Source organism: Saccopteryx bilineata, chromosome 1, assembly GCF_036850765.1.
Source record: "Saccopteryx bilineata isolate mSacBil1 chromosome 1, mSacBil1_pri_phased_curated, whole genome shotgun sequence".
Taxonomy (NCBI): Eukaryota; Metazoa; Chordata; class Mammalia; order Chiroptera; family Emballonuridae; genus Saccopteryx; species Saccopteryx bilineata.
This window is the reverse complement of record NC_089490.1, coordinates 330,544,468-330,572,435: the sequence shown is the minus strand read 5'-3', so window position 1 is coordinate 330,572,435 and position 27,968 is coordinate 330,544,468. Positions and strand designations below refer to the sequence as shown.

Here is a 27,968-nt window from a genome sequence, read left to right as displayed (position 1 = left end):
CTGCCCTTGCTCTGGGGCTGGTTTCTACCCTTTCTGGGTTTCCCGCCCTTCTCCCGGAGGCTGGATTACAGGCTGCCGGCAGCTGAGCTTAGCCGCTTTTGCACGCCCCCTTCTCCCTAGCCGGGCAAGATTGAGCTCACACCTGAGCCCACTGGTGGCCAGCCGGCTTCCGCCCCTGCCAGCAGAACTGTGCTTTTGTCTCCCGCTGCCGCCCGCTCTCCGGTGCGCCCTCAGCCGTGTGGGTGGGGGCGTTGCAGCTCGGACCCTAAGACTCACTACCGTAGACCCGAAAGCTCCCTCCTTCTATGCGACTCTGCTCTGAATGCCGCGGGGGAGCTTGTTTGGCTGCTCTCCTGCTTCCCTTTGCTGGTATTGCTGTTTCCGGGGGAAATATTCACTTCAGCTTTGGGGAGTGACTCGTCCCAGGGGTTAGAGTGGCTATCTCCCAAAAATGTTTCTCCCTATGCCTCCTAGGTTGCACTCTCTTCCTGTTACTGTGGTTCTCTCCCCTCTCCCTCCGTCTCCAGGAGCCCCGGGTGAGTGTTTGTGAGAGAGATGTTCTGCGTGGTCCCTTTAAGAAGGATCCTGGGTCTGAGAAATCAGACTCTCTCACAAACAGTATCCTGACTTGTTTCCAGCTAAATACTGTCCTTATGCTTCTTCTGGGCTCTGGGGCTGCAGGCTGGGGCTTTGTTCCTGGGGCTCAGGGCCCTTTCCCCTCTGCTAAACTCACTTCCCGCCACGCGAGTCTCTCCCTGCTGCCGTTCGCTCCGAGAAGCTGGGCAGCCCTCTCCGCGTTTCCGCTTTTCCTACCCGTCTCTGGGTGGCTTCTTCAGCGTTCCTGGGTTGAAGAGTCCTTTTAGTTTAGTCCAAAGTTGGTTTTTTCCAGTTGATAGTTCATAAAATTAGTTTGTAATCCACATTGGTTCTGGGAGGTAGATGCTGGTACGTTCGCCTACTCCAGCGCCATCTTGTCTCTGTCAGGAAATATATTTTCTGATGGCTTTAGGCGACCCCTGTGTTTTGGTCATTCGACCCCCGCCGGGGTTGCGACCCACAGGTTGAGAACCGCTGAAAAGGCTGATTCTCTGTGAGATATCCTTTGTTTTAAGTCTAATAATAAAAGATTAAAGATAAAAAGTTTGGTTACTTATTTAAGGATAATTGTGAGAATTGATAGAACCAAATTTGTAACAAGGAACCTGAAGTAAGAGAGACGTTGTGTTTACAGGTTAAGAACGCACAGCTGGCGGGCGCCAAAGGAGTCATTCTGTACTCAGACCCTGCTGATTACTTTGCTCCGGGGGTGGCACCTTATCCAGATGGTTGGAATCTTCCTGGAGGCGGTGTCCAGCGTGGAAATATCTTAAATCTTAATGGTGCAGGGGACCCTCTCACACCTGGTTACCCAGCAAACAGTGAGTGATCAGGCCTTGATTGTTATAGGAAACTTAACATTGTAAGTGATTTTATTAACGGACTAACGCTGACAACATTGTATGTCTTTTTCTTATTCTCTTTGCATCTAAGAAATAAAGGGTTTTGAACTCTGAAAATTATCAATCCCTTAGCCTTCTTTGGAATCCTTGGGCTTGATGGATTTTGGAACTCAGATATTTTTATATATATATAAAAGTAATACGCTGTAGATTCCATATATTGCATTACAATCACATAGAGGCTGGGACAATACACGAAGCAACGTATAAATATTTTTACAGCAAAATATGTGAATAGTCCTAATTCTCTAGGTTAAAGAAATAGTATAAATAGCTTTGTGTCTCCTTAAGTCAGATTTTTCTCTCATATGAGTTTATATCAAATCAGAATTTGTGTCCAAGTAAATTTCCTCGAAATTTGTGATGTTCACAGTTTTGGAATTTCACAAGGGATAGTAAAATAGAAATTCTATAAACCCCTGAAATGGGACATTTAGAATATAGAATTCAGAAAATATTTATTGCATCTTTGCTATATAAAAATGATAGGGATAACTTTCAGGAGTGTTTCCTAAATGCTAGCCCTTCACGTTGCATCAACAAACCTTTAAGCTAGGTGGTATTATTATCTCTATTTGACAGAGGAGGAAAATGAGGTTGGGAGAAGTCAGTGATCTGCCTCAGATTGTCACACCAGTAAATGAGGAGTTGGGATTCAAAGTCAGGCAATGGGACTCCAGAGTCCACATGCCCGTCTTATGCTGAAATAGTCCCCCGTAAAGCTGTAGGTCATTAACAAAGGGACCTCATTTACAATATTTGAATGTACTGAACTACTTCATGACATTTGCAAAATATGCAACCATTTAGTTTGTGTGGTTAAAACTGAGATGTATATATGGATGAAAGAGGTTGCCAGAGTACCTGTGGCATTTCCATATTTATAAGTTTTTCAATTAAGTTGTGGAGGCCTCTGAAGCTGATGCACTTTGGCTTTGTAAATCTTTTTGGGAACATGGTACATTGTCATAGATTTCTTTTCTTTTTTTTTTTTTTTGCCATAGATTTCTTTTTAAGCAATACATATTATTCTATAAACAGTCACATAAATAGACCTGCACTTACTTCACCTTTTTATTATTACCAAGTTAAAAAAAAAAAAGCAACTTCTCCCAAGCTCTGTTAGTTATGCAAAACTAAAACTATAAACATAAAATAGATTAACTAGAGTATTTCTGATGATTACCCTCTAATTTAAATGAGAGCATTTTAGGGAGAAAAGTCATGTTACCCTTGTGAGATTTACATTTATTAAATGCACTTTGGTGCCCTATTCTTTTAAAAAGTTTTTCTTTTTTACTTTGTATTACAAAACAATTCTTACATACATAATATATTATATGTAATATATGTATTATGCATAATATAGAAAATATAACATAATATGTATTGCATGATAGAGTAATTATTAATATTTTGTTAATCTTATTTTATCTGTTCATCACTTATTTATTTATTTACTTATTTATTTATTTATTAAAGATTTTATTTATTGATTTAACAGAGAGGATATGGGGTGTGAGAAGTATCAACTCATAATGGCTTCACCTTAGTTGTTCATTGGCTGATTGATTATCATATGTGCCTTAACCAGGCAAAACTAGGGTTTTTGGAAAATTTTAAAACAAATTTCATACAACATATTATTGTCATATTACCCATAAAAAGAAAAAGCTTTTGACGAGGTGAAGTTCCTAGTAGATATTTAAAAATTTGGAGAAAAAGAAATGCAAAAGTTGCTATTGTTTTTCTTAAATCTGAAGAAATGACAGAATGTATGTTTTTATTTTGAAGTTGAGTTTACATGCATTAAAATTCACAGATCTTAAGAGTTCAATAACTTTTTTAAATTGCATACATCCATATTCCTCAATATAAAATGTAGTACATTTCCATAAGTTCAGAAAGTTCTCTTAGCTCTTTTCTGGTCTGTTTTCTTTCTTTCCTTCCTTCCTTCTTTCTTCCTTTCCTTTCCTTTCCTTTCCCTCCCTTTCCTTTCCTTTCTTTCTTCTTTCTTTCTTTCTTTTTGTGTCTGAAGCTGGAGACATGCTGGAAACGGGGAGAGACAGTCAGACTTGCCGCATTGCCGCCCGACTGGGATCGCCCACCAGGGGGCGATGCTCTGCTCCTCCTGGTGCGTCCGCTCTGCCCGTCGACCAGAGCCACTCTAGGCGCCTGGGGCAGAGGCCAAGGGAGACATCCCCAGCGCCCGGGCCATCTTTGCTCCAATGAGCCTTGCTGAGGGAGGGGAAAGGAGAGACTGAGAGGAAGGGGGGGTGTGGAGAAGCAAATGGCGCTTCTCCTATGTGCCCTGGCTGGGAATCGAACCCGGGTCCCCCACACGCCAGGCCGACGCTCTACCGCTGAGCCAACGGGCCAGGGCTCTGGTCTGTTTTCACTGTGTCCTCAGAAGCAACTTATTTCTGATGTCTGTCACCATTGAAAGTTTGCCTGGTTTTGAACTTAATATAAAATGAATCAGGTAGTATGTATTTTTTGTGTCTTGCTGTTTTTACTCACAGTAATGACTTAAGATTTACGTATGTTGTTGTGTGTATTAGCAATTTGTTCCTTTCGATTGCTGAGTAACATTGTATTGTGGGACAATACTATAGATTATTTATTCATTCCCCTGTTGACAGACACCTGGACAGTGTTCAGTATTTGGCTAACATAAATGGGGCTACTCTAAGCAATTTGTGCAGGTCTTTTTGGGGACATATGATATGTTTTCATCTTTTGGGGGTATATATCAAAGAGTGGAATTGCTGTGCCATAGAGCACATTTCTGTTTTATATCACTTTTCTTTTTCTTTTTTTTATTGATTTTGGAGAGATAGAGAGAGGAAGGGACAGAAACAGAGGAAGAGAGAGGGAAGGAATCATTCATTTACTGTTTCACATTTATTCATTCATTGGTTGTTTCCCATATCTGCCCTGACTGAGGATCAAACCCTCAACCTTAGTGTTTTGGAACAATGCTCTAACCAACTGAGCTAATGGGCCAGGTCCATGTTTAACATTGCTTTTTAAAAAAAGATAGGATAACTATGTAGTTTTACACTCTCACAAGCAGTATATGAGTTTTAGTTGCTCTACATTCTTGCTAACGTTTGAAATGATCTTTTTATTTTAACAATTCTAGTAGTGCAATATGATATTATGTTTAACATGACTTACAGAAAATATTTTGAAAAGGACTAAATTTTTATTAGATGCATGTTCAACTTTTTTTCAGAATATGCTTATAGACGTGAAATCCCAGAGGTTGTGGGTCTTCCAAGTATTCCTGTTCATCCTATTGGATACTATGATGCACAGAAGATCCTGGAGTAAGTTTGTAAGAAACAAGCAGATGGCACAATTCTCTTTATTGGCAGTCTTCAACTTTTAAGCTTTTATCCCCATTATTTGATATTAAAATTTTCTGAGGTAGCTGAAGCATCCCTTTTTTCACCATTTTATAGAATAATGGTTTCTGTTCAGAATTTACTTCACTATTGTTATGGAATGTGTGACAGCCATAAAAATGAGCCTTTTAGATCTCCAAATGCAGGGAGCATAATTGATTAATTGCTACAGTGCTTTGAAATGCATCTGTCTGTTTGTGTCATGGCCATGCTTCCCATAGATGTTCCCAGTCAGTGACTGTGCATCAGAGACACTTAACCAGGTCCATTATGGAGAGCTCAGGACTCTCTGACATCCTTGCTCAGCTAGATGCTAACACCCACCACTCTCTTCTTCCTTCCCTTTCTCTTTACCCCGTACCAAACCTGCATATCAGTGGGATGGCTTTCTCAGCTTTCTCTGTGCTCTGTGCTATTTTCCTCGTGGTTCTTTCTGCTAATGAATGTCTTACTCATTTAATCCTCTTTCTGTCAACTTCTTGGAGGACCTGGAATAACGCACTGAGAGCACTTCTCATTTTGTTTTCACCTCTATTCCTCTTCCCCCGTGCTTTGATTATTGAAAAGTCTCCAAGTGTGTTATTGCTTAGCCTGGCAAGGTAACTCAGTTCCCTCTCTTGCCCTACTTTCTCCTATCTGCATGTCCCTTCTTCTTCGTTGTCCTTTAGGACAGAGAGAATTCTGATTTCTCTGAAAGGAGACTTGGTAGGTACCACAGTGTATGGCCAGTTTGTCTCTTTTTTACTTTGAGTTCAAGACATTCTTGATCATTTATTTTAGTGACTGTAAGAAAACTGTATGTAACCTGGTGCAGTGCCCTTGTTTTTATGGGTGAGGAGGCCGACATCAGAGAGCTGGAGGTATCTTTCCAATTTAAGGGCACATTAGGGAATAGTACCTTGGTCTTTTTATCTTGGGGGCCCTTAGCTTTACCACATATATTAGGATTCAGGGTTGGGCACAGATTTTAGGGCACCATGGATTATGCATTTGTCTAAACATGTTTACAAATAGAGTCTAAATATTCATGATACATTTGAAATCATGTCAACACAATAAATTAAAAATCACAATTAAAAAAAGATGAAAGTGATTTTAGCATTATTTCTAATAGTGGAAAACGATAAACTACACAAATTTTCAATAATTGATAAGAAGTCAAGTACATTACCAGCTTGAAATACATGATAGTCCTTGAAGCCATTAAAATAAGAATATTTAATGATATGGAAACATACATATGCTGTATACTATTAAATGGCAAAAGCAGATTTCAGAACAATGTATAGTGTAATTGGAATATGTAAAAGGAAATACACTTACACAATTCAAAATTCAAAGGGATATACAGTAAAAAGTTTCCCTTTTTACTCATTTCCATCCCAAAGACATTCAATGTTACTAGTGTACAATAGGTCATTGTAGAACTATCTTGTGTATAACCAAGCATATGAGTATATTTTTCTTCTGTTGCCTTTTATAATGTTTTTGCATACTTCTTTGCTGTTTTAACTATTGTTGTGCTTTTTTCCAATATAAAATGCCCATTCATGGTACTTGGTGCTTTGTCTGTGAAATTTTATTGTAAGTAGATAAATTTAATAGAATATTACTTTAACTTATTTATTTACCAAACTTCCTAGTGAGATAAGAAAAAGGAAAATAAGCATTTACCTGATAGAGCATTTTAAAACAGAATATTACTTATAATTATCTTTTAATGGGAAGATAATCTTATCAATTAGTTTAGTATTGGGTGTGCAATCAATTCTAGGTCAAGGTGAGTTACATTTTCTCAAATATGTAGGAAGGGGACAAGCACTTGAGTGCAGGCACAGAAAAGGAGAAAGCTGATGTTTTTCACTCTCAAGTTTGTCCTGAACCCTATTCTTTTATCTGCTGCTGTCTAGCAAAGGTATATTTGGTTTCCATGCTCATAGCAAGAAAAAGTCAGTCATCGTCTTTCATACAGTACAGGAGGATATGTTGAAGTAGTCTGGCAAGAAGCCTACATTCTATATATAATACATTATCTCTCTTTCTTAGTTCCCTGCTACGAGCTAACTAGGGTCGTGGCATGTGCTGACTGATCTGTTAGGATCTTTCTACCTTTCCGAATTAAAAAAAAAAATGTGTGCAACTTTTAAGGACTGCTGGTTGAAGTAAAATTTTTTCTTGCTCTTCCTCTCTCACTAATATATGTGTGAAAGTGTCTTTGTAAAGGATGACCATCCACATATTTTTGAATGTATTTATTAATGGAAGAAATAACATAATGGTGGAAAATCCTAGAACATTTGACATCAAGCCTGTCTCTAGAGCATGTCTGGAAGACAGTTTTTCACATGGTTTACTATTGGAAACTGTAACACAGAGTTTGAATTCTTAACAAATATTTGAATCTCAGCTATACCCCTTCTTGGCTGCTGGACTTTGCTGTGTTACCTACTGTCTCGAAGCCTCAGGCTCCTTGTCTATGAAGTGGGGATGATAGCACTGACTTCATAAGAGTTGTAGTAAGGATTTAAATGGCATGTCATATGCAAAGTACTTTGCACTATTGTTGACTCATGGAAGCTATTATGAACAGACACCCAAGAAAACAAGTTCAATGACATTTTCACTTATAACTTCAAAGTTTCCTTCAGCTAATAGTTCTTTTCATGTTAACAGAAAAATGGGTGGATCAGCACCACCAGATAGCAGCTGGAAAGGAAGTCTCAGAGTGCCCTACAATGTTGGACCTGGCTTTACTGGAAACTTTTCTACACAGTTAAGAGACAATATTTATTTAGGGGGGATAAAAAGCCTTTTAAAAAAATATCACAGAAGATGACTAAAAAAGTAAAACCTGTCTAGTAACAACAGAAAACAAAATGACAGTTTGGAGATATTTTTTTTCTTTTTTTCTAAGTGAGAGGTGTGGGGTGGAGAAGCAAATAGTTGCTTCTCCTATGTGCTCTGACCAGAAATCAACCCCAGAATATCCACATGCCTGGTCAATTCTCCACCACTGAGCAACTGGCCAAGGCCTAGGTGGGAGATTTTACATCATTATAATTGGACACATATATCATTACATTTAGACAGTTGATCAAAGTAATTTTTGCCTATGTACTGTTAGAAATCTTTTAAACAACGATGTAATATTTAAAAATCATGGGTGGTCATCTGTTAACTGGTATTTTTTCAAATGTGTCTTGTATGTTTTTATTAGAAAAGTCAAGATGCACATCCACTCCAACAACAAGGTGACAGGAATTTACAATGTGATTGGAATTCTCAGAGGAGCAGTGGAACCCGGTAAGTTAATCAGCAAATATCAAAGGAACAACTCTTCTGTGCCCGGTGCTGCTCGGAGCTCTGGGGCTATCAGGTGAACAAAGCAAAGCAATGATTTGCTCTAATGGAACTAACATAAACACAAAATACATAAATATAAAGTAACTTTGTATTGTGATATATGCTGTTAAAAAATGAAAAGTAAATGGTGGGGCTATGTTGGTCAATGACCTAGTTTGGTGATAAAGTGTGTACGTTTACTTAGAGGGTCAAAGAAAGATGGTCAGGGCCTGACCAGGTGGTCTCACAGTGGATAGAGCATCGAACTGGGACACGGAGGACCCAGGTTCGAAACCTTGAGGTCACCAGCTTGAGTGCAGGCTCATCTGGTTTAAGCAAGGCTCACCAGCTTGAGCCCAAGGTCACTGGCTTGAGCAAGGGGTCCCTCCGTCTGCTGTAGCCACCTGGACAATGCATATATAGAAAGCAATCAATGAACAACTAAGGTGCTGCAATGAAGAATCAATGCTTCTCATCTCTCTCCCTTCCTGTCTGTCTGTCCCTATCTGTTCCTCTATCTGTCTCTCTCTGTCTCTGTCACAAAGGAAAAAAAAAAAAAGGAAAGATGGGCAGGGAGAGAAGGGATCTAGGTGTTTTCTCTGAGTTTTCTGGATTTGTTTACCACACAGTTTTACATGGGGAAATATCTTCATGATAACTATGTGCAAATATCTATATATAGTCGTCCCTCGCCATATTGTGGTTCACTTTGCATGGCCTCCTTGTATATCGCAGATTTTTAAATTGTATATACCTAATTTTGTATCGCAGATTTTTTGCTATATCTGCTATATCACAGGATTTTGCAGTATATTAGGTAGTTTTATGTATTTATTATTTTAATTATTTTTACGTTAAAATAAGCATTTTCTAGCCTAAAATATTGAAATCACCTTCATCATTAAAGTTGTAGAATATTCACTGGTGAGTACTCATATAGAATTTTATACGTTGTTAGAATTACGTAGATTTAAGAGTGTAAAAAGTGTTTAAGAGCATAGGAAGTTTTTATGAGAGTGTAGGAAAGGTTAATAACAGTGTGAGAAAGCTTTATAAGAGTGTGGGGAGGGTTTATAAAGCCTTAAAAATATAAATAATAAAATAAATAAAAGGTCGCTACTTCGCAGATTTTCGCCTATCGCAGGGGGTTCTGGAACCTAACCCCCACGGTAGACGAGGAGCCCCTGTAAAATATAGCACTCTTAGAAGATTAACGTAACCTTGAAATAATGAATTTTTTACATTGTTTTATTGAAGTTGATGAAATATATGGATACATAATTTCCATAGGATTTTAGATGACTTGGGTATTAATACATATTATAAAAGAGTCTGATTTCATTATGTTCTAGTTCTTTAGAAATTATGGGTTGTATATTTTTACCAAAACAGATCCAATTAAACTGTTTATCTTTCTTACATGCAGCCAGTGCTTTCCTTCAGTGATCAATAACGTTGATATGCTTCCAATGAAAACTAAACAATATACAACGGGCTCTTTGTTGAATCTTACCAAATCCCTATTTTGTGCCAGCTCTGTGCTAAGCTTTGGGGATAGTGGGATAATAAAGACAGCGTCCAGGAACAAGGATCTCATTGTTGGGAAGGGGACCGTACATTTAAGTGTAGTAAATGCTTTTTCAGATATGAAAAGATTCCTTTGAGGGCTGAGGAGGGCAGCAATTCTCTCTCCCTGTGGAGAATAGGAATGGTTCATAAAGGGCAAAATCTTTGACTTGTATCTTAAAAATAAATAGGAGGAGTAGGAAGTGGAGAACTTAATATGTGGCCATTGTGTTCTCTTAATCCGAAAATACTGGAAATAGTGCTAAGTAGATAAGAGAGGAGTAATAGAAAATAATATAAAGATGTAAATAGGATAATTTTAGACTTGATTGTCATTATGTATTTATTTATAATTACTATAATACTAAACATTTGCTTGTCACTTTTATATTTTCTTTGTACAGCAAAATCAGAACAAAATACTTAATGTATTTACACAAGTCTTCAGGAACCTTGCTGTCTTCTTTTGAATTTTATTGCTCAGTGTTTAGGTGTTCTTGTGTCATTTGCAGTATACTATATTATTGACCAGAAATGACAAGTAATTTTGCAATAATGCTTTCTAGACAGATATGTCATTCTTGGAGGGCACCGTGATTCATGGGTATTTGGTGGCATTGACCCACAAAGTGGAGCAGCTGTTGTTCATGAAATTGTGAGGAGTTTTGGAGTTCTGAAAAAAGAAGGTAATTTAAACAAAGAGTACTTCTCTGAGTCTCAGTTTAGTTCTCTGTTGAGTGTAAAAATGCCACTTCATAGGTTTCTGTGACATACAAACTATGTCGTCTGAGTAGCATAGAGTACTTAGTGGTATCATAAAATAGCTTTCAATAAGCTGTGACTATATGTATTACTTATGTTGGTTAGTTGATTATATCACTTATTTATTTTTGTACTTATATAGTAATATTTGCTTTATTGATATTTATATATTAAACTATGACCTGAAATAAATTAATTACACTGTTAGTGGTCACTCTTGGCTACTGAGAAGATAGAGATGGTTTCCTCACTGAAAAGTACACACCGGAATTAGGTAATGAGGCAAAGCTTCCTGGTCTGAGAACTGTGAGCAGAAGATTCTTGGCCTCTCCCAGCCTCATCCCTCCAGTCAATTGCACTAAGTAACCAAAGAGATCAAAGCCCATTCAGAAAATTACTGGTTTTCTTGCCTAATAGGATACTGTCAAAAATTTAATGTCTGCACGCTCAAACCCCCAGCTTTGGATTGCTCTCCAGAATTCAGGTTTATTCTCTTAGCACCATTACTCCAGCCATTTTAGAATCTTCATATAAAAACCAAAGTAAGTGTTAGTTCAAGTAGTTGCTTTTGTGCCCAACCTGTGGTAGTACAGTGGATAAAGCATTGACCTGCACTTTTGAAGTCGCTGATTTGAAACCCCAGGCTTGCCTGGTCAAGGCACACACAAGAAGTAACTACTATGTGTTGATATTTCCCACTCCTTCCTCTGTCCCCTTCTCTCTCTCTCTGAAATCAATAAAATAATAATAAATAAATAATAAAAGAATAGTTGCTTTTAAAAATAATTATTATATAAATACAATGAATGCAGAAAGTTTACTCTGTTTACTGACCCTGCAGACAAGGTATCTAGGGTCTGTAAATGTCCATCATTTTAGCACCAATACAAACAATGGTAAAAATATGTTAAGTCTGCATGGTCCTTATTTTCTCAGAGAAATGGTGTTTTCACATATGCTATCTATTTTGAACTCATAGCAACCAGGGAGAAGTTTACCTGGTTATTTTGGTTCTCATTTTATAAAAAAGCTATCCAAGGTTTACAGAATCAAGTAACTCACTTAGGGTTATAAAGCTGGTGTGCGGCCGAGTCAGAGAACCAGGGCTGAAACCGAACTGTAGGCTACCAGCCCACGAAACCACAGCATCTCTCTTTAAAATGAAGGATAACGGGGCTTTATTTTTCTCCCACACAGCTATATTATATATTTTTTATATGTTTTATTTTTATTCAATGATAACACTATATTACATTTTTTTTTTAATAAATTTTTATTAATGGTAATGGGATGACATTAATAAATCAGGTTGCATATATTCAAAGAAAACATGTCTAGGTTATTTTGTCATCAAATTATGTTGCAAACCCCTCGCCCAAAGTCAGATTGTCCTCCGTCACCCTCTATCTAGTTCTCTGTGCCCCTCCCCCTCCCCCTAACTCTCCCTCCCTCCCTCCCATGTCCTCCCTCCCCCCCCACCCTTGGTAACCACCACACTCTTGTCCATGTCTCTTAGTCTCATTTTTATGTTCCACCAATGTATGGAATCATGTAGTTCTTGTTTTTTTCTGCTTTGCTTATTTCACTCCTTATAATGTTATCAAGATCCCACCATTTTGCTGTAAATGATCTGATGTCATCATTTCTTATGGCTGAGTAGTATTCCATAGTGTATATGTGCCACATCTTCTTTATCCAGTCTTCTATTGAAGGGCTTTTTGGTTGTTTCCATGTCTTGGCCACTGTGAACAGTGCTGCAATGAACATGGGGCTACATGTGTCTTCACGTATCAATGTTTCTGAGGTTTTGGGGTATATACCCAGTAGAGGGATTGCTGGGTCATAAGGTAGTTCTATTTGCAGTTTTTTGAGGAACCACCATACTTTCCTCCATAATGGTTGTACTACTTTACAGTTCCACCAACAGTGAATGAGGGTTCCTTTTTCTCCACAGCCTCTCCAACATTTGCTATTACCCGTCTTGTTGATAATAGCTAATCTAACAGGGGTGAGGTGGTATCTCATTGTAGTTTTGATTTGCATTTCTCTAATAACTAATGAAGCTGAGCATCTTTTCATATATCTGTTGGCCATTTGTATCTCTTCCTGGGAGAAGTGTCTGTTCATGTCCTCTTCCCATTTTTTTATTGGATTGCTTGTTTGTTTGTTGTTGAGTTTTATGAGTTCTTTGTAAATTTTGGATATTAGGCCCTTATCTGAGCTGTCGTTTGAAAATATCAGTTCCCATATAGTTGGTTGTCTGTTTATTTTGATATCAGTTTCTCTTGCTGAGCAAAAACTTTTAATTCTGATGTAGTCCCATTCATTTATCTTTGCCTTCACTTCTCTTGCCATTGGAGTCAAGTTCATAAAATGTTCTTTAAAACCCAGGTCCATGATTTTAGTACCTATGTCTTCTTCTATGTACTTTATTGTTTCAGGTCTTATATTTAGGTCTTTGATCCATTTTGAATTAATTTTAGTACACGGGGACAGGCTGTAGTCGAGTTTCATTCTTTTGCATGTGGCTTTCCAGTTTTCCCAACACCATTTGTTGAAGAGGCTTTCTTTTCTCCATTGTGTGTTGTTGGCCCCTTTATCAAAGATTATTTGACCATATATATGTGGTTTTATTTCTGGGCTTTCTATTCTGTTCCATTGGTCTGAGTGTCTATTTTTCTGCCAATACCATGCTGTTTTAATTATCGTGGCCCTATAATATAGTTTAAAGTCAGGTATTGTAATGCCCCCAGCTTCATTCTTTTTCCTTAGGATTGTTTTGGCTATTCGGGGTTTTTTATAGTTCCATATAAATCTGATGATTTTTTGTTCCATTTCTTTAAAAAATCTCATAGGGATTTTGATGGGAATTGCATTAAATTTGTATATTGCTTTGGGTAATATGGCCATTTTGATTATATTTATTCTTCCTATCCAAGAACAAGGAATATTTTTCCATCTCATTGTATCTTTTTCGATTTCCCTTAACAATGCTTTGTAATTTTCATTATATAGGTCCTTTACGTTCTTTGTTATGTTTATTCCTAGGTATTTTATTTTTGTTGTTGCAATCGTGAAGGGGATTATTTTTTTGAGTTCGTTTTCTAATATTTCATTGTTGGCATATAGAAAGGCTATGGACTTTTGTATGTTAATTTTGTATCCTGCGACCTTACTGTATTGGTTTATTGTTTCTAATAATCTTTTTGTGGAGTCCTTCGGGTTTTCGATGTATAGGATCATATCATCAGCAAAAAGTGATAGCTTTACTTCTTCTTTTCCGATATGGATGCCTTTTATTTCTTTGTCTTGTCTGATTGCTCTGGCCAGAACTTCTAGCACCACGTTGAATAAGAGTGGAGAGAGTGGACAACCCTGTCTTGTTCCTGATTTAAGGTAGAAAGTCCTCAGTTTTATGCCGTTTAATATGATGTTGGCTGATGGTTTATCATATATGGCCTTTATCATGTTGAGATATTTTCCTTCTATACCCATTTTGTTGAGAGTCTTAAACATAAAATTGTGTTGTATTTTATCAAAAGCCTTTTCTGCATCTATTGATAAGATCATGTGGTTTTTGTTCTTTGTTTTGTTGATATGGTGTATTACGTTAACCGTTTTGCGTATGTTGAACCATCCTTGAGATTCTGGGATGAATCCCACTTGATCATGATGTATTATTTTTTTAATATGTTGTTGTATTCGGTTTGCCAGTATTTTGTTTAGTATTTTAGCATCTGTATTCATTAGAGATATTGGTCTGTAGTTTTCTTTCTTTGTGCCATCCTTGCCAGGTTTTGGTATGAGGGTTATGTTGGCCTCATAAAATGTATTTGGAAGTATTGCTTCGTCTTCAATTTTTTGGAAGACTTTGAGTAGAATAGGAACCAAGTCTTCTTTGAATGTTTGATAGAATTCACTAGTATAACCGTCTGGGCCTGGACTTTTATTTTTGGGGAGATTTTTAATAGTTTTTTCTATTTCCTCCTTGCTGATTGGTCTGTTTAGGCTTTCTGCTTCTTCATGACTCAGTCTAGGAAGGTTGTATTGTTCTAGGAATTTATCCATTTCTTCTAGGTTGTTGTATTTGGTGGCATATAATTTTTCATAGTATTCTACAATAATTCTTTGTATTTCTATGATGTCTGTGGTGATCTCTCCTCTTTCATTTTGGATTTTATTTATTTGAGTCCTGTGTCTTTTTTCCTTGGTGAGTCTTGCCAAGGGTTTGTCAATTTTATTGATCTTTTCAAAGAACCAGCTCCTTGTTTTATTGATTTTTTCTATAGTTTTTCTGTTCTCTATTTCATTTATTTCTGCTCTGATTTTTATTATCTCCTTTCTTCGGCTGGTTTTGGGTTGTCTTTGTTCTTCTTTTTCTAGTTCCTTAAGGTGTGAAGTTAAGTGGTTTACTTCGGCTCTCTCTTGTTTGTTCATATAGGCCTGAAGTGATATGAACTTTCCTCTTATTACTGCTTTTGCTGCATCCCAGAGATTCTGATATGTCGTATTTTCATTTTCATTTGTCTGTATATATCTTTTGATCTCTGCACTTATTTCTTCTTTGACCCATTCATTTTTTAGAAGTATGTTGTTTAGTTTCCACATTTTTGTGGGTTTTTCCCCCTCTTTTTTGCAGTTGAATTCTAGTTTCAGGGCTTTATGATCAGAAAATATGCTTGGTACAATTTCAATTTTTCTAAATTTGCTGATATTGTCTTTGTGGCCCAACATATGGTCAATTCTTGAGAATGTTCCATGTACACTAGAGAAAAATGTATACTCTGTCGCTTTGGGATGAAGTGTCCTGTAGATGTCTATCATATCCAGGTGTTCTAGTATTTCGTTTAAGGCCACTATATCTTTATTGATTCTCTGTTTGGATGACCAATCTAGAGCCGTCAGCGGTGTATTGAGGTCTCCAAGTATGATTGTATTTTTGTTAGTTTTTGTTTTAAGGTCAATAAGTAGCTGTCTTATATATTTTGGTGCTCCTTGGTTTGGTGCATATATATTAAGGATTGTTATGTCTTCTTGATTCAACTTCCCCTTAATCATTATGAAATGACCATTTTTGTCTCTGAGTACTTTTTCTGTCTTGTAGTCAGCATTATTAGATATGAGTATTGCTACACCTGCTTTTTTTTGGGTGTTGTTTGCTTGGAGTATTGTTTTCCAGCCTTTCACTTTGAATTTGTTTTTATCCTTGTTGCTTAGATGTGTTTCTTGTAGGCAGCATATAGTTGGATTTTCTTTTTTAATCCATTCTGCTACTCTGTGTCTTTTTATTGGTAAGTTTAATCCATTTACATTTAGTGTAATTATTGACACTTGTGGGTTCCCTACTGCCATTTTATAAATTGCTTTCTGTTAGTTTTGTATCTAGTTTGATTCTTCTCTTTTGTTTTTCTATCATTTGTTTTTGTTTGTTTGTGTTCCATACTTCTTTCCTCTGTTGCTACCTTTTTTAAGTCAAGTGTTTTTGTGGTGGTTTTTTTAAGGGTGGTTACCATTAAGTAATGAAAAGGGTACCTACCATATTCATTGTAGTACCCTATCTTATAAGTATTTCTGCACTTCATCATCCTTTGCTACTGTTAATCTCCATCCTCTCCCCCCTTTTTTTCCTTTGTTGTCACAGTTTAAGTTTGGTTTTATTGTGTTCTTGGTGGAGCTGTTACTTGTGGTGTTGTTTTCTTTTGTTCTTTGAATCTGGTTGGAAAACCCCCCTTAGTATTTCCTGGAGTGGGGGCTTTCTGTTGATAAATTCTCTCATCTTTTCTGTATTTGTGAATGTTTTTATATCTCCTTCATACTTGAAGGATAGCTTTGATGGGTATAGTATTCTTGGCTGAAAGTTCCTCTCTTTCAGGGCTTTAAATATTGGGGTCCACTCTCTTCTAGCTTGTAGAGTTTCTGCTGAGAAATCTGATGATAATCTAATAGGCCTTCCTTTATATGTTGTACTCTTCTTTTCCCTGGCTGCCTTGAGAATTTTTTCTTTGTCATTGGTTTGTGTCATCTTTATTATGATGTGCCTTGGAGTGGGTTTGTTGGGGTTAAGAAAACTTGGTGTTCTGTTTGCTTCTTGAATTTGAGGCTTTAGTTCCTTCCACAGGCTTGGGAAGTTCTCGTCTATTATTTGTTTGAGTATATTCTCCATTCCATTTTCTTTCTCTTCTCCCTCTGATATACCTATTATTCTTATGTTATTCTTTCTGATGGAGTCAGACAATTCCTGTAGGGCTTTCTCGTTTTTTATTATTTTTGAGTCTCTTTCTTCTTCTCTCTGTTGTGCCTCAAGTTGTTTGTCTTCTATTTCACTAATCCTATCTTCAATCTGGGCTGTTCTGTTAGCTAAGCTTGTTACCTCGTTTTTCAGCTCGTGAATTGAGTTTTTCATTTCTGTTTGATTTGTTTTTATAGTTTCAATTTCCTTGGTAATATATTCTTTGTGTTCATTGAGTTGTTTTCTGATCTCCCTATATTGCCTTTCTGTGTTTTCTTGTATATCTCTGAGTATTTTTAAGATTTCTAGTTTAAATTCTCTGTCATTTAGCTCCAAGGCTTCCAATATGTTAAGTCTTTTCTCCATAGATTTTTCCACATCTATTTGTGTTACCTCTCTTTCTTTTGTATCCATAATATTCGATTTCCTCTTTCTTATCGGCATCTGAGGGTGGTCTTATTGATAGCACTAATTAGAATTAATAAAGAGTAAAAAGAAAAAGAAAAAAAAAAGGGTAAAACACCCCACAAAAAAAACCAGTAATAATTTATTATTTCCCCCTTTTTTCTCTCTTCTCTTTCCCTCCTCTCCCCTCCTCAGGGAAATATCGTGCCTATAATGGAGGGCCTGATTTGGGGTGAAGAGTTCAAGGGGCAAAAAAAGGGAGTAGGGACCTACTAAATGCAAAAAAAAAAATAAATAAAAATAAAGAAGAAAATCTTAGACAAGCATAAGATGATTTGCTTGTAAGTGATGGTCAACTAAGAGATATAATGAGAGGGATAAGAGGGAATCAGAAAAAAGGACCAAAAAAGAATAATAAAGAAGAAAAAATAAAAATAATAAGTAAAAATCTGTTGTATTAAGTGGAGCGAAGACTAAATACAATGGAGACCTTGGGTTGGGAGGACCCAAAATGCCACAAAAATAAACAAACAAGAGAGAAAAAAAATAAAAACAAAAGCAAAAAAGAGAAATAAAACCAAAAAAAAGCCTTGAGTCCCAAATTAACTAATTTGTTCGTGATTGAGGATTATATGGGAGGAAAGTAAAATGAGATAAGAAAAAACGAATAGAAAGGAAAAAATAAGAAAAAGAGAAAAACGAAGGATGAAATAAAATAGAAAAAAACAAAATAAAGCAAGACAAAAAAAAAAAAACAAAAGAGGAGAGAGTGAGAGTTAAGTGTTTTGGAGTATTACCTTAAAGGAGGGTGAGGATGAAGAAGAAAAATAAAATGCAACACTCATGGGTAGTGTAGTTCAAGAAAGGGGAAGCATAAGATGGGCAGAGAATAGAAGGACCGAGGTGGAGGAAATAAAGGCAAAAAGATAGAACAAACAAGCAACAACAACAACAAAAAAATTAGTGGATCAAGTTGTAAAGTCTGTGGGTTTTTCTTGATTTTGAGAGGTTAACTTCTTCCTTTTTGTTTTCTCTCCCTCTTCCTATTCGGTGACTCTGTACCCCAGGCTCTGCCCCTGTGTCACTCTTAGTTAGGGATTTGCAGTTGATGGGATTCTATGGCAATGTCATATAATTGGCTTTAGTCTTGCTGGAAGTAAAGGCTTGTTGGCGTTTGCAGGGTCCAACGATGAGAGAGTTTGCTTTCCTGGATTCTCTCTCCTAGTCCCCCCTTTCTGAATTAGCAGCCTGGTGATCCAGCTATAAGGCTGTAACTGCTTCTGCCTGGGGAGTAAGAGGCTCAAAGAGCTGGGAAATCCCCACTCTATCCCCCCTCAGTGCAAGGCTTTGGGAAAGGCTCTGAGAGTCAGGGCCTCCAGTGTAATCAGGCGGGGGTGGGAGTCAATTGTTGTCAAGGTGACTGTTCAGCGCCTATTATTTAGTTGGACCTCTCAACCCAGGCTTTCCACACTTTGTAGCCTGTTTTTGCAGGGAAGAAGAGGCACTAGTCTCTGCTTACGACTAGTGTAGTATAGACCTTATTATCTGCCAAGTCCTTCTTGTTAGCGTTTATCCCTGAATATGGAGGCTCTATCAATCAGCAGTTGCCCCCGCCCCTTTAGCGAGAGGCACTAAAAAATATCACGCCTCTTGTCTTGGATCGCTGAACTGAGAGAGATCTTATCAATTAGAACCGAGGGTGCGCAGATTTTATGGGTTAAGCTAATTTCAGTGATTGGGTCGCAGCTGTGTTTCAGAAGGTATTTTAGGCTGTCTGCGTGCACCCCTCCCCCAACGCTTGATTGTTAGCTTGAATGGCTGGGTGAGGTGCCCCGCCCACAGAGAGAATCTCCCAAGCCTCTCCCGCTCGCCCCGCCGCTGGCGGCTGGACCACACCAGGCGCAGGATAATGGAGCCCCCTGGGTGTGCGGGCCAGTAAGGCGCCCTGCGCGCGTGGAATGCCCAAGGCACGCGCGCGAATGGGGCGCTCAGGGCACCGGTGGCCGGCGACCCCCACTCGCAGTGTGCGGGCCGCTGGGAACGCCAGCGGTGCTCAACCGGACCGGGCGCGCGCAAGGCGGCTCGTGGCGGCCGCTCGTGGTGGCGGTTCCGCGGGGGCTCGCAGCAGCTCGCGGTGGCGGTTCCGCGGGGGCTCGCAGCAGCTTGCGGTGGCGGTTCGCGGCAGCTCGCGGGCTCGCGGCCGCGAGCAGCGGCTTGCGGTTCCCAAGTATATGGGCTGACTCACCGCGGGCGCACTCCCTGGCGGCTTGAATGAGCGTCGCTGCGGTACCTTCCTCCACACCCTCGTCTCTCAGATTCAAGTGATAACAGTCCTTTTGCTTTCAGTTTGTGTGGAACTCCGGAATGCTCCGAGGATAAATTTTTCTGTTTCTAGTTGATAAATTTGTTGTGATTTAGGGGAGAGCTGTCGGACGCGCTTCTCACGGCGCCATTTCCGTGAAGTCACTACTATATTACATTTTTAGATGGCTATTTTGGTAAAGGAAGAACATTTCCTCTACCTTTTTAAGTTTTTCTGGCCACTCTAATAATCAAATCAACAGGAAACGAATCCTTAACAACAAGATACCCCGCATTTAATTATGAACGTGCATATGGGAACCCCATGTACATAACAGTCAGAGACCTCACATACATGAGAGGTTCAGAGACAGAAAGTTAAGATTCGGTATAAAAAATATGGAACACTTCACAAATTTGCATGTCATCCTTGCGTAGGGGCCATGCTAATCTTCTCTGTATCGTTCCAATTTTAGTATATGTGCTGCCGAAGCGAGCACCAGTTAAATTATATTTTTAGAAAACAAAATATGGAGACATGAATTTACATAGTTTATGCATTTAATAGTGTTTAATATTATTACAAAAATTTTCATGATCTTGTAAGAAGATCCCCTGTGGTAAATGCAAAACATCACTGGGACAATTCTAGAATATGCTAAGGAATGCAAATATGAGAACTAATAATGAAAGGAAATTTGAATAATACTATTAACAAACCTGACAGAAATGAAACACTGGATTTAACAAGTGTAAGGATACACATTCTTTTTTATTTTGTTTTAATTTTTTTAATCTTCTTTTTCAAGAGAGAGGAGGGGAGATAGAGAGACAGACTCCCACATGCACCCTGACTGGATCCACCTATCAACCCCCATCTGGTGCCTATGCTTTGTCCATCTGGGGCCATGCTTGCAACCGAGCTACTATTTTTAGTACCTGAGGTGGAGGCTCCATGGAGCCATCCTTAGTGACCAGGACTGATGCGCTCGAACCAATCAAGCCATGGTGGAAGGATGGGAAGAGAGAGAGAGAGAGAGAGAGAGAGAGAGAAAGAGAGAGACAAGGGGAGGGGGAAGAGTGGAGAAGCAGATGGTTACCTCTCCTGTGTGCCCTGACTGGGAATCAAACCCATGACATCCACACACCTGGCCAATGCTCTACCACTGAGCAAAACAACCAGGGCCAGGGATACACATTTTTTAATATGCACAAATGAAATAGCTACTAAAATAATGGCAACTGGTCTGACCTATGGTGCTGTCGTGGATAGAGCAGTGACCTGGAATGCTGAGGTTGCTGGTTTGAAACCCCAGGCTTGCTTGGTCAAGGCACATAAGAGATGCAAGAAACTATGAGTTAATACTTCTCACTCATCCCAACCCCTCTCTAAAGTCAATAAATAATATCTTTAAAAAAAATAGCAACTTACAATTTTTAGAACATTTATTCAGTGCTATATTTATAAATATTATTCCATTTAATCCTTCCAACAATCAAGTGGTATCTTTATTATTCCTGATATACAGATAAAACAAAGGCTTAGTAAGTTTGAATAACTTTCCCTTGGTCATACTGCTAGTAAGTGAAAGAATTAGCATTTGAAATAAGAAAGGTTAGTGTTCATGACTCCTAGCCATAGAACCTTTCTATTGCATTATGTAGTCTTCAGTAGCTGCAGACATTGGCATTGTTAACTGAGCTTCTGTTGACTAATTCTGGCAGAGAATTGGGTGAAATCATACAACCAGCTGACAATAAACATTCTTACATGAAGCCAAAACAACACGGAAGTTGTCAAGGATTTCTGTTTTATCTGCTCTTAGAACACAGACCACATCCAGTTCTCTTCTTCCCCACTAGGCAGCTGCCCATCACAGGTGGTTTCCTATGCATAACAATCAATCCTGAACAACTGATTTTATTTGTTGTTGTTTTTCCTGTTGGGCTTGGCAATGTCTTGAATATATTGTGTATTTTTTCAGCTTTTATATGTGTATACATATATTTCAGGATGGAGGCCTAGAAGAACAATTCTGTTTGCAAGCTGGGATGCAGAAGAATTTGGTCTTCTTGGTTCTACTGAGTGGGCAGAGGTTAGTTAATCATATCATATATATAATATATATATAATATATATATGTATAAAATAAAGCAGTTCAGACTTAATTCTCAAGGGTATAAAACTAATAAGAGAATTCAGTGAGAAAATATTCAAAAATCAACTTTAAGATAAAAAGACCTTTGTCACTAAAGAACTAATTTCAGTTTGAACATTTTAAAGCCAGTTAATGTTGATTGTCAAATTAACTTTACCTTGTTTTCTGAGGGTGTGGTAAAAACTATGTAAATTTTATACAAACCAAACAGCAAAATGAGATATCATGTTTCTATTACCCTTTCCGAATTAGCTCCTAAAGCTAACCACATTTAAATACCCCTGAGCTTGTGCAGTAAGGTATACTTTCCACAGTTATCTTTCTTATATAATAATGACTTACTCTAAATAAATTATGTTAAAAGTGAGGCATAAAGCCGCACCACAGAATATTTACTATGCCCCCTGGAAAGTAATTTTATCTGCTTGTATTGTTGGTTATGTGTAATAGAGACATTAGCTGTAAAGTTATGCAAAGTTGACAGCTTATTCCATTAATTTCCAGTCATGCAGCAAATGTTTATTTGGCACCTGTTATGCTCCAGAAATTATATAAAGTCCTGTAACCTTCGATTTTCCTTGGTAGAGGGGAGTGAGAAACTACTGCTCTGTAAGCAAGAAAAGTTTATGCTGACATCAGAAAGAACCTAAAGCTCTGGCCGCACCGCTCGGTTGGGTAGAGCACTGTCCTGAAGCACAGAGGTTGCCTGTTCGATCCCCGGTCAGGGTATATACAGGAACAGATCTATGTTCCTGTCTCATTCTGTCAGTTTCTTTCTTTCTCTACCTTCCTCTCGCTAAAATCAATTTTAAAAATTAAAAATAAAAGAGCCTAAATATGTTGAACTCTTTCAAACCTAGAGTTACATTTTTTTTCTATTTTCTTTCTAGAGTCAGGATGCTGAAGAAATCACACCTTTAAGAGATTCAGAATTCACTTGATATCTCAAAAAAAATGTTGCTATACTTCGTTCTAAAACTACAATGATCAATGTTGACCAGTAGGTGGTGGTATCCTACAGGAGAACTTCATTATTCAGGGTTTACAGACGTTGAAATTCACATATTTTTAACCAGAATGTTTGAAATAACACGTTCCCATGAATCAGGCAAGATTCTGTGTTTAAATAATGAGGTATTCAGGAAAAGGTTTAAACTGGAAGGCTCCCTTAGATCATTCATGTTTGCTAAGAGAATTTCTTTTTTTTCTTTAAAGAGATAGAGGGATCAGATGGGGACAGACAGACAGGAAGGAGAAAGATGAGAAGCATCAATTCTTTGTTGCAGCACCTGAGTTATTCATTGATTGATAGATATCTCATATGTGTTTTTTTTGGGGGGGGCAGGGTGGAACCACAGCCAAACCAGTAACCCCTTGCTCAAACTAGCAACCTTGGTCTTCAAGCTAGCAACCTTTGGGCTCAGGTTATCGACCATGGGGTCATGTCTACAATTCCACGCTCAAACCAGCGATCCCTTGCTCAAGCTGGTGAGCCCGCACTCAAGTCGGCAACCTTGGGGTATCAAACCTGGGTCTTCTGTGCCCCAGCCTGACACTCTATTCACTGTGCCACCACCTGAATTCTCTCAGGTGGAAGAATTTCTTGAAGGATAAATTCAAAATGGTTAAGAAATCAACTTCCTTTCCTTTTATCCAATTAAGCATGTGAACAGTTTTATCTTACATTTTAGGCTTAAAAGTGGTTTTTTGTTGTTGTTTTGTTATTCTTACCAATAATTTTTATTGAAAATCTTGCAAACAATTTTGATAATCTTATATATCAAGTTTGTGGATAATTTGGGCCAGTTTAATTAAGGAATCTATACAAAATTACCATATTTCCCCATGTAAAAGATGCACCTTAATTTTGGGGCCTGAAATTTTTTTAAAAAATGTATTATATAAAAGAACTCAAGTTTTATTCATCATAAAATTCATACAACTCCTCATCATTGTCAAAACTCCCATCCATTAGCTTGTCCTCATTTGTGTCTGATGATAAATCACTATACATTCAGCACTGTAGGAAAATCTTTTCTCAGCCATTTCTGGGCAGAACGTGGCAAAATGTAACCTACTGTAATAGACCAGTAACAAGTGAGAAACAATGAGCGCCAAGATAACGAGCACGAAAAAAAGCGAGAAATGCAAGTAAAAAAATCTACAATTAGCACAAAAACAAGTATGAAAAAGTGTGAAATGCAAGTAAAAATAGCTACAACCACTGCATAAGACACACCTAGTTTTTAGACTCCAAAATTTCCAAAAACTTGTGCATCTTATACGTGGGGAAATACATTAATGTAAATGTACACTTTTTTCAAAGAGAGGTTATGGCCATATGTGTATCCTTTTCTTTTTCTAATCTTATAGGAGAATTCTAGACTCCTTCAAGAGCGTGGTGTGGCCTATATTAATGCCGATTCTTCTATAGAAGGTGAGTATCATTGATCTCATAGGAAAAGATGTGATCATGGTAGTAGGAGCAGTTTAGTTCCTAAATCATGCCGCAATAAGGAAGGTAGATTCATGGACATGGGGCCGAGAACCCGAGTGCTAATTTGGAAAAGCTACACTCTGCTTTGTTTCATTTGGCAGATGACCTGCATATGGTAGCAAGTCGGCAAACAATTGTTGAATGAATAAGTAAATCATGGAACTAAAGATTTCAATGATTTTAGAATGGAGTAGCAAAAAAGATATGATTTTTATTGTTGTTCCCTGACTAATGGATGTTCATTTTTATTTATTTAAAAATTGTTTTCATTTACAGTTGACACTCAATATTATATTAGTCTCAGGAGTACAACATAGTGATTAGACGTTTACGTAATTACTAAGTGATTACCCCATTCAGTCTAGTACCCACCTGACATCATACCTAGTCATTGCAGTATTATTGACTATATTCCCAATGCTGCCCCATGACTGTTCAGCAACTGCCAATTTGTACTTCTCAGTCCCTTCACCTTTTCCAGCTAGCCCTCAATCCCTTTTGATAGAGGCATGTTGGCATTTATGTTTTCTTTTTTGTCCATATGCATAAGCAACATTGCCTCCTCGGTGCATTTCAGTTATTTCCTCCTTATCTGAGGTTCATAGCTAAGGGCCAGGCCTTATTCCTGTAACTGCCACCTCCTAGTTTGTGACCTCAGATTACTTACTTTCTGTATCTTTGTTTTCTCATCTCAAAATGGAATCATTAAGAGGACATATCTCAAACACTCTTGTAAGGACAAAAATGCTTAATATTTGCAAAACTCCCAGACCTGTGCCTTGCACAGAGTAAATGTTCAAAAATGTCAGCTTGTATTATTATTATCCTTTTTGAAAATGCATAATAAGGCCCTGGCCGGTTGGCTCAGAGCATCGACCCAGCGTATGGACGTCCTGAGTTCGATTCTCCATCAGGGCACACAAGAGAAGGGGCCATCTGCTTCTCCTTTACCCCTTCATCTCCCCTTTCTCTCCCTCTTCCCTTCCCACAACCAGTGGCTTGACTGGTTTGAGCCTGGGCATTGAGGATAGCTTGGTCAGTTCAATCTTGTCAGCCTCAGACACTAAAAATAGTTTGATTGATTTGAGCATCTGCCCCAGACAGGGCTTTCCAGGTGTATCCCAGTTGGGGCACATGAGGGAGTCTATCTCACTATTTCCCTTCCTCTCACTTATAAAAAAAAAAGTGCATAATAAGACAAGAAACTGCCACACAGAATAAATACCCCATATATTCTTCAAAGGTAGAATAATGTTCTCTTTGTTGCTAGTTTTTTTTTAAGCTTTGATTTTTTTTTTTTTTTGTAATTTTTATCATCCTGTCTGTCCCTTTTAATGTATGTTTTTAAGTCACTGGGTTTTGCTAATTATGTTATTCCCTGTTTTAAAATGCTGCATTGTCTCCCCGTGATTTTCAGGATCAAGAACAAATGACACAAACATATATAGACTTTAGCTCACACAAATCACCAACAGTATAGCTGTCTTAAGTGCTTTACATGTAAACATTTATTTAATACTCAGAGTAACCCTGTGAGGTCAGTATCATTGTCTCTCTTGTATAGAAGAGGAAACTGAGATTCTGAGGGCTTAAGTAACTTTCCCAAACTCACTCAGGTTGTAAAGCTTTACTTTTCTAAACACTACATTCTCTTGCCTCTCACTACCTTATACCATCTTACAGCCAAATGGTTCTGCATTTTGCCATTTTCATTCAGAGAAAACCTCTCCGAAAACAACCTTACACCAGATGTCTAAGTGAAGTGGGAGAGTAAGTCATGCAACTATAATGCAGAACAGTGTTCCAGGCTGAGGGAACAGTGTATACAAAGACTCCGAGTATGCCCATGGTGTGGGCAGAGTGGGAGGTAAAGATTTGGAGAGGTGGTTTCATCTGTGGCACTACATTACTGGGTTGAGGACAAAGCTTTGGAGAGTTTTGATGGTACTCAAGTTTTTTTGTTTTTGTTTTTTAAAGAAAGTTTCTTTTTTTTCTTTTTTTTTATTTATTCCTTTTAGAAAGGAGAGAGAGAGGGAGAGAGACAGAGAGAGAGAGAAGGGGGGAGGAGCAGGAAGCATCAACTCCCATATGTGCCTTGACCAGGCAAGCCTAGGGTTTCAAACCAGCGACCTCAGCATTTCCAGGTTGATGCTTTATCCACTGCGCCACCACAGGTCAGGCGATGGTACTCAAGTTTTAAAAGGATCGTTCTGGCTAAGGAGATACTAGTGGTCTTTGAATGCAAAAATGAAATAGAGAAATGAAATAAAAAAATAATTTATCCAATCTTTATCTTTCAGGAAACTACACTCTGAGAGTTGATTGTACCCCACTGATGTACAGCTTGGTATACAATCTAACAAAGGAGGTACAAATAATTATATATAATTTTGGAAAAACTGATTTCTGTAAATGCTGTTATCTTGAGATACCATTATTATGTTAGGCATCTTTGTTGTTTTATAATTTGTCTCTTTTCCACATAGCAAATCCACTCCATAGAATATTACATCTAATGAAGTGTTTACAGATGTTATCTCATTTCTTCCCACACCACCTTGAGGCAACATGTCTAATCCCCACCTGAAAACAAGAGAACCGGAACTTAAAGGCAGTGGCCACCAAAGTTACACAATGTGTTCAGTAGCTGAAGCAGTGATTGGTCCTTATGGTTTAATTCCTTAATTTTAAAACTTGTTTATATTCCTTAATATAACTTGGGATGCAAGAAGACTTAAAGTTTCTAACTGATTGAGAAAGGGTATGGTTAAAAACACACCAAACGCTGCCTGACCTGTGGTGGTGCAGTGGACAGAGCATCGCCCTGGAACCTTGAGATCACCAGTTTGAAACCTGGCTTGCCTGGTCAAGGCACATATGAGAAGCAGTAACTATGAGTAGATGCTTCCTGCTCCTCCCCCCACCCTCTTTCGCTCCAGGCTCTCTTAAAAACAAACAAACAAACAAACAAAATGCATAAATGCTGGTTGCGAAGGGCAAATCAATTTGGGGCAGAGGCTAGATGAGACCATGTGCCCTTTCCTGACTCCACTGAGCCCTGCTGCACTGGGCTGACAGCTGGAGTTGTCCTGATTGTGTTACAGCTCAAGGTACTGAACTTGGTGGAGAGGTGATGCCTGAATTCCTAAAGGACTGACAGGCAACTATTCATTTTAGTTCTCCTGCCCCATAAATCGATTGTTCCTATAGTCTATCATAATGAACAAATTTTGGCATGGCAGTCTTTCTTGTTACTGCTAACTACCTGATTTGCAATGGAAAAAAAAAATGACTTGCCTGTTTAATAGAATTACCAGTTGAAATGTAATTACCAAGAAAAACATATTTCCCTTCAGATACAAATTTTAAGACAAATATAACTAAGGTTTGGTTTCAAGAGCATAAGATTTAATCTTATAACAATTTTTTAAATTATTTTTTATAATATTCTTTGTGTGTGTATGTGTGTGTGTGTGTGTGTGTGTGTGTGTGACAGAGACAGAGAGAGTCAGAGGTCAAAGAAGGGGACAGACAGCCAGGAAGGGAGAGAGATTAGAAGCATCAATTCTTTGTTGCAGCACCTTAGTTGTTCATTGATTGCTTTCTCATATGTGCCTTGACCAGGGGACTACAGCAGACCGAGTGACCCCTTGCTCAAGCCAGTGATCTTGGGTTCAAGCTGGTGAGCCTTGCCCAAACCAGATGAGCCCATGCTCAATCTGGCGATGTCAGAGTCTCAAACCTGGGTCCTCCACATCCCAGTTTGACGCTCTATCCACTGTGCCACTGCCTGGCCAG

The 27,968-nt window shown here is 38.2% G+C and overlaps 1 protein-coding gene and 1 non-coding gene across 3 annotated transcripts in view; one reads left to right on the top strand and one right to left on the bottom strand.

The window, feature by feature from the left end:
* Positions 1-27,968, top strand: part of FOLH1 (folate hydrolase 1) — a 73,890-nt gene that overhangs the window by 27,573 nt on the left and 18,349 nt on the right. For both annotated transcript variants that reach the window (XM_066248531.1, XM_066248522.1), the window contains exons 6-13: positions 1,232-1,418; positions 4,738-4,831; positions 7,583-7,681; positions 8,127-8,212; positions 10,384-10,503; positions 21,528-21,610; positions 24,047-24,110; positions 26,471-26,538. In XM_066248531.1, coding sequence (XP_066104628.1) covers positions 1,232-1,418; positions 4,738-4,831; positions 7,583-7,681; positions 8,127-8,212; positions 10,384-10,503; positions 21,528-21,610; positions 24,047-24,110; positions 26,471-26,538 — 801 coding nt within the window. The remainder of the gene's footprint in view (positions 1-1,231; positions 1,419-4,737; positions 4,832-7,582; positions 7,682-8,126; positions 8,213-10,383; positions 10,504-21,527; positions 21,611-24,046; positions 24,111-26,470; positions 26,539-27,968) is intronic.
* LOC136321568 (U6 spliceosomal RNA) lies at positions 19,908-20,014 on the bottom strand. Its single transcript, XR_010728719.1, has one exon. It is a non-coding gene; the product is annotated as a U6 spliceosomal RNA (small nuclear RNA).